The sequence below is a fragment of the Prinia subflava genome, chromosome 8 (genome assembly GCF_021018805.1).
Source record: "Prinia subflava isolate CZ2003 ecotype Zambia chromosome 8, Cam_Psub_1.2, whole genome shotgun sequence".
Taxonomy (NCBI): Eukaryota; Metazoa; Chordata; class Aves; order Passeriformes; family Cisticolidae; genus Prinia; species Prinia subflava.
In genome coordinates, this window is record NC_086254.1 from 28,476,857 (window position 1) to 28,483,529 (window position 6,673).

Here is a 6,673-nt window from a genome sequence, read left to right on the forward strand (position 1 = left end):
TAGATATAAGATAGCAGGTTTTTTACAATGAGGATGCTGAGGCACTACCACAGGTTACCCAGAGAGGTGGTAGATGCCCCATCCCTGGGAGCATTCAAGGTCAGGTTGAATGGTGCAGTTCTGAGCAATCTGATCTGGGTGATGATGTCCCTGCTCATTGCAGGGGGGTTGGACTAGATGACCTTTAAAGGTCCCTTACAACCCAAACTACTCCTTGATTCTATTATTAACCTGCAATGCTTTTGAAAGCCTGAACACTTCATACAAATAAATCACCTTAATAACCAGGGACTGCAAGACAGCCAGCCGAGAACATTTTGTTTTGGTAAACAGGCTATTGATTGTATATCTGTGTCCTTGAGATGAACTTGACTCTTTGACAGCAGCAGGAGCCCAACAAAACAAGTTCTCCATAACTCCAAAATGGTGGATGGAGCCAGCAGCACATCAGCTTTATGAAGGCAATAAAGCACCACTGATTTAGCATTGCCAGGGATGTCCCCCTCCCTAAAACGCTGCCTTTTCTTTGTTTGCACAGCTGACCCAAGCTGCACAGTGTGAACACAGGCTTCAAGAGGCAAAGTCCATCTCCATGGCACAGATTTACCAGGAATAAAACCTTTGTCCGTGTTACGCTGTGCTGATGATGGAGCTGTTGGCACAAAAGTAGCTTCAAGCAGCTCTGAGGGAAAACACAGCTCGTGTCCTTTGTAACATCTTCAAACCAGTGCTTGATTTTCAGGGCTTCATGCCACTTTAACATTTATAATGAAGGGATGCCCAGCCAGAGAAGACAAGAAGAATAAAACATTCTCTCAGCCTTGTCTCTAAGCACCTCCCATCACACCAATATATGTTAGCTTTGTTTCCTCTGTGCACAGCCTCTGGCCCTGGTTGGGCCCAGAGACACAGAGGAAATATTTTCTCTGTTGGTAGAACAGTTCCTACTGCAAAGCAATTTCCTACATAAATTTATATCTGTTGGCAATTGTTCTCCCCAAAGCAAACAAGTTTTATTGGAGAACCTGGCAAGGAGCTCCAAAAGCAGGTGCCAGTAATTTGTTTGGGGCATACAAGCAAAAGCCCCTCTACCCACACTAGGTAATGAGATTTAATTAGTCTCCATCTCATCTCTGGCAAGTTATTTTAATCAAGCACATCCTAACCAAGGCACGGAGAGCATGCTCACTACAGATAATGAGGAGTAAGGCACAAGGCAGAGGGTAAAGCACAAGGGAGCATCATCAGCACCACAGCCCCTGCAGCCCCCTCAGCTCCCAGCCCCTAAAACACACAGACCCCTGGCATGGCAGCATGATGCTAATTCTAAGATAACAGAGTTTAAGAAGAGGAAGAACAGCTTTTAAGCTATTCCAGAGACCAGACTTTATGCTGAAAAACAGAAAGCCTTAAAGATTGTGGATGAAAAGTACTTTCAAACTCTTTGTCCAAGGGAATAGTTACAGATCAGCAAATGTAACATCACATTCTCCTGAATTTTCCTTCCTTTCTGTATGTTCTTCTCTGAAAAAGACAACAGCAATTCCTGGAAACTGCCTTCCCCCTGCAGACTTATCAATGCCGTGCTTCATTTACAACTCCTTATAAACCACTCCAGCTTTCCCAAAACAGGCAAGAGGAAAGCTCCGGGAGTGTTTCATCTGAAGTATCATTTTTATCATTCCTATGCAGTATAATTGGACAATATAATTCCTGTTTAGTTTTCCTTAAGCCCAATGTCTGGTTAGATTTTGGCCAGGATACAGAAAATATCTTGAAGAGTTATATATTGAGCATTAAAAAAATCCCATCTGCTGAAAAGTCAGTTATAGCCGTGGTCTTAAGAAGTGCAGTGAAATGTTTTACTCCCACCCAGCTACTGGTGCACAATAATCTTGCCAGAAGAATATAAAAACCTCCAAAGAAGAGAAACAAAGTTAAACACAGTTCTTGGCTACATGGCTCAGACATAATGAGCTGGCCCTCCTGGTTAAATTCACACAGGCAGGCATGGGAGTGATGGATGCCTGTGTTTTCCCTTGCCTTGTCTTGAAACAAAGGTCAGGCAACATTTAAAAGACCAAAGGAGAATCAAAAGATTCTTGATTTCCTTTTTCTTTTTTTTTTCTTTTTTTTCTTTAGGGACATGCTGGTAAAATGATCTTACATTCTTGCTCTGCAACCTGGGATGCATTTCTGATAAGCTTGACGGGACTCCTGCACCTCCTAATGCACAGCTGAAGGATTTCATTGAATTTCCAAATCCGGATCAGAGACCCAGCTGGAGAAACCCGGCCAAACTCCCCCAAGAGCAGCCAAAACCAGCACAGATCTGGCAAGGTATGTCTGTTTATTTGTTTATTTTGCAGGCTATAATGTTGCTCACCCTCCTCCTACTCCCTTTGTTAAAACCAGCCACTGTTCCCTGTTGAAGCAGTTTAACCCCCTGCTTCCCAGCGTTTCATACATCCCTCATTCAGCCAGTCCTGGGTCCTGCCTGTGTCCCTCGACATCTCCCTCATTCCTGCAGGGAACATCCACCCTATTTACTATTTTAATAATCCTGCAGAGAGAAAACCTTTGTTTCCCCCGCCTTCCCTGGTCTGAGCAAGTGCTAATTGCTCAGACACGCAACGCGCACACACAGAAGCATCATGTTGATCTGATTGCAAATCCTGGTACGTCAGCGACACAGAGACCCTCCTCCAATTCGGATTAGAGGGAAGAGGCTCAGCAGTGCAAGCAGCAGGTGCTGAAGGAGGCAGCGGAGCCGCTTCCCAGGTAAGGGACAATTCAGCCCTCCATCCCCAGCGCCGGCAGTCCCGCTCACTTTATTGCTGTGCAACAACAAAAGGCAAGAGAAGTGAGGCACTTCTCTTTGCAGAGCCTGGCACCGGGTGCCGAAGCTTTGATCTGCACGGTGGGGGTAGGGGTCGGTCGTTTGTTCATTCCTTGTGGAGGAATTCTTGGAAGTACGGGTTGGGCAATAGTGATGGATGTGCTAACTGCTACAGATGGGATGATTCTTGCTCTGTCTCTAAAGTGGATTCGCTTTCAGGTACTTTTTTCCCTCTTCCCTGATTAATCCTGAACTTCTGAGATTTATAGGTTTGTCTGTCCATCTGTGCCAATTTTGGGGTGCTGCCAGTTGTTTGTAATGGGGTTGGTTTTCATAGCAAATAAGTTCACAGCGCACCCTTGCTTAAAGGTCTGCTTTGATTGCAGGGTAATCCTCTGTAACCGTTAATTTCAGAAATACTCCCTGAACTATTTTTCCCCCTCCTTCTTTTACTAGGGGACTTTGGGAGTGGGGAGTAGCAGTGTCAGAAACTTCTTCATTGTTTGTGAAATGCCAGTCCGTGAAGAGCCTGAACTCCGACACAAAGGCAGGCGCTAATTAACCACTGGAACGCTTCTGCTCCGGCAGGGAAAGCAAGCACTGTGCCAGTGAAACAGCAGCCATCCCTCAGGTCCTCCAAGGGCTGTGAACAGCCAGCCAGGCACGAAATTCCCCCTTCTGCCTCTTTGTTCCTGCCAGCCTCAGAAGAACTATCACTGCAGACAGCTGAACGGGAGCCACTCAAATCCCCCAGCAAGGAAAAGCCAAAGCTCACCAGAATGCTCTCGGAAAAAAGAGTTCCTTGACTTATTTAGAAAGTCATCATTCTCTTGTTTGCTTGGTTCATGGAGCTTTATGTCTTCAAAACATTTTTTTCTCCCATCAACACTTCCAAATCTAATTTCTCCAACAGGGGGGAGAGGTAAGTTAGGTGATCCATGAAGCCTCACAACTCACCTTTGGAAATAAGCTGCATCTAAATGAGGTAACACCTGCTTCTCACAGGAGGGGGAAAAAAACCAACCAAACAAAACCCCTCTCACTTCTGGACTAGCAAGGCTTTCAGTGGCATCTGAGGAGGCAGTCTGTGATCAGTAGGCATGGGAAACATCTCCTTTTGGGATGATATGAACAGCTCCTGCGGCAACGCAGGCAACAGCTGCTATCTGGAAAACAGCATGAGGTTCAACTTCACCCTCCAAGAGCAGGAAGCTGATTTCTACATTGTTCTGCCCGTGATCTACTCTGTGATCTGTGCTGTGGGGCTCACAGGCAACACTGCTGTCATCTATGTGATCCTCAAGGCCCCCAAGATGAAGACTGTGACCAACATGTTCATCCTGAACCTCGCTATCGCTGATGACTTGTTCACCCTTGTCTTGCCCATCAATATTGTGGAGCACCTCCTCCGCTACTGGCCCTTCGGAGAAATCCTCTGCAAGGTCATCTTGTCCATAGATCACTACAATATCTTCTCCAGCATTTATTTCCTGACAGTGATGAGCATAGACAGGTACCTGGTGGTACTGGCTACAGTCAGGTCCAAGAGGATGCCCCACCGCACGTACCGAGCAGCCAGGATTGTCAGCCTGTGCATCTGGATCCTGGTCACCATCATAGTCCTCCCTTTCATCATCTTTGCCAATGTCTACACCGACGACCTGGAGATCAAGAGTTGTGGTCTCAATTTCCCCAAGCCTGAGAGGTTTTGGTTCAAAGCCAGCAGGATCTACACCCTCATCCTTGGCTTTGCCATTCCAGTGTCCACCATCTGCATCCTCTACACCATGATGCTGTACAAGCTGAGGAACATGCACTTGAACTCCAATGCCAGAGCCCTGGACAAAGCCAAAAAGAAAGTCACCATTATGGTCTTCATAGTTCTGGCTGTGTTCCTCTTCTGTTGGACCCCCTTCCACTTGGCCACCATCGTGGCTTTGACCACGGACTTACCCCAGACTTCCATGGTCATTGGGATATCCTACTTCATCACCAGCCTAAGCTATGCCAATTCATGCTTGAATCCTTTCTTGTACGCTTTCCTGGATGACAGCTTTCGGAAGAGTTTCCGGAAATTGCTGGAATGCAGAACTTCTTGAACAGGGGTTTGGGGCTGGCAGGTCCCTCCCCTTCTGGGGCTTTTCAGGGGCAACTTTGCAGACTGAAGGGGCAGTCAATGAATGCACAATGTTCTTTCTTTCGTTTACGTGTAACGTGTGGTCTGTTTGTAATCCCCATCAGCAATAGGATTTGTCCTGCCCACTTGCAACTCTTGTATTTCCCCTCTTTGCTCCTACCAGTGTCTCAGAGTTGCATTTTTATACCCTGATTTTTAATTTCACCCTCTGAATTATTAAGGACAGAACGTTTCCTTTTCAGGGATGTGCTTCTGCCACAGAATGGTCCTTTGTTGCCATCTGCTGTACAGCACAGACAGGCTGGGGCCAATTTCCAGATGAGTGCCAAGCTCAGTTCTTTATCACTGTGTTATTAGGGAGGATTGTTTAATGGAGCAGAGCTAATGAGCACTTCCAGTGAAACATCAATAAAACAGAGGATGAGTATTTGGAAGAGAAAAGAAACTATATTCATGTTCATGTATGTTCCTGTGTGTTTATGGTTTCTTTTGATTTTTGAAGGATGCCCATCTTCCACCCCACCACAAATTTCCTCTTTTCTGACTTGTTAAATTTAGACCAAAAGGAAGATTTAAGTCTCAAAAATACTGCTAAACAGCACACCATACAAATACTATGACAACTGTGAGAATTTGTGTTAGAAATTATTTTGAATTAGTTGTTCCTGTTAAGTGTCAAATACATATTTATTTAAGAGTGAGTAATGAAATAAACCTCATGGGGGAAAAAGACTTGTGCTTCTTTCACAAGAGAAAATTTATGCTACTTGTGCCATGTCTTAGCTATATACATTGCATTTTGCCTATTATAAAAAAAAATAAAGGTTTGTAACAAAATAAGGGTGTTTTGTAAACCATACGAAAAACTCTACTGAACACTGCAGATATAAAATGTCTACTTTCACAGATAAATAGTTAAAATACTTGAACAGAACCAGGACTGGGAGAGTCTGGAGATCAGAAACTCTGTACTGAAAATTTGTAACGTTCATTCTCACACCCTTTAGCCATGCAAAGTTTGTATCTTACTGGTTTAAGAAAGGCTGTCTTAGCTAAAATATTTCTTTCAAGATTTTCCTCAAACGCAGGTACCAAGCTCCACTCTTAGCTGTCCAGATTCCCCCAGGAAAGTGCAGGGACAGGTAACAAAAAGAAGAGGAGATCGTAGATCTCAGCATAAATGGGCTCTCAGAGCAGTGGGTGGAGACCCCAGGTGAGGCAGCTCAGGGCACTGAATTGCCCCAGAGCATCCCAACACCAAAACTGGCAACCCTCAATACCTCAGGATGGCAATTTCAGTTATAGAAAACTAAAAACAGACGTGTGGATACAAGAGACACTGTTGCCTTCTCCATATTTAAGGAGTTAAATGTGAGACAACAATGAAGGAGAACACATTCTTCCAGGCAAAACTTCTCCAGGAATTTTGTTTTAGCATGGTTGCCACCTGCTGGCAATGGGTTTCCCGGGTGGAAAAACCTATCTGAGTGAGAAAACTGACTCAAATTCTGTCATCTCTCACACAAGCTGCCTAATCAGCTGTGCTCATTAGCATTGGGGCTCTCGGAAAGGCAATATATTTTATTACATAGAAAAACTACTGTATTTTTTTAGATTGAAAGGACCTTTTCAGTGTGAGTTACCCACTTTCAGACACAACAATGATATTGCTGGATCTTTTTCCATTAAATCACAAG

General features: G+C 44.7%; 1 protein-coding gene across 2 annotated transcripts; it reads left to right on the plus strand.

Moving 5' to 3' along the window:
• Positions 1-1,719: 1,719 nt before the first annotated feature.
• Positions 1,720-5,811, plus strand: NPBWR2 (neuropeptides B and W receptor 2). Of its 2 annotated transcripts, XM_063402217.1 has the most exons (3): positions 1,720-2,340; positions 2,570-2,781; positions 3,296-5,811. In XM_063402217.1, exon 3 carries the CDS (start codon positions 3,940-3,942, stop codon positions 4,936-4,938), a length of 999 nt encoding a protein of 332 aa, XP_063258287.1. In that variant the 5' UTR covers positions 1,720-2,340; positions 2,570-2,781; positions 3,296-3,939; the 3' UTR covers positions 4,939-5,811. The 2 variants fall into 2 exon arrangements, with proteins under 2 accessions (XP_063258287.1, XP_063258288.1); XM_063402218.1 differs by having other exon boundaries at positions 1,720-2,781; positions 3,428-5,811.
• Positions 5,812-6,673: the final 862 nt, after the last annotated feature.

Coding starts and splice junctions, on each gene's coding strand:
- NPBWR2 (XM_063402218.1), top strand. CDS start 3,940: ATGGGAAACATCTCCTTTTGGGATGATATGAACAGCTCCTGCGGCAAC.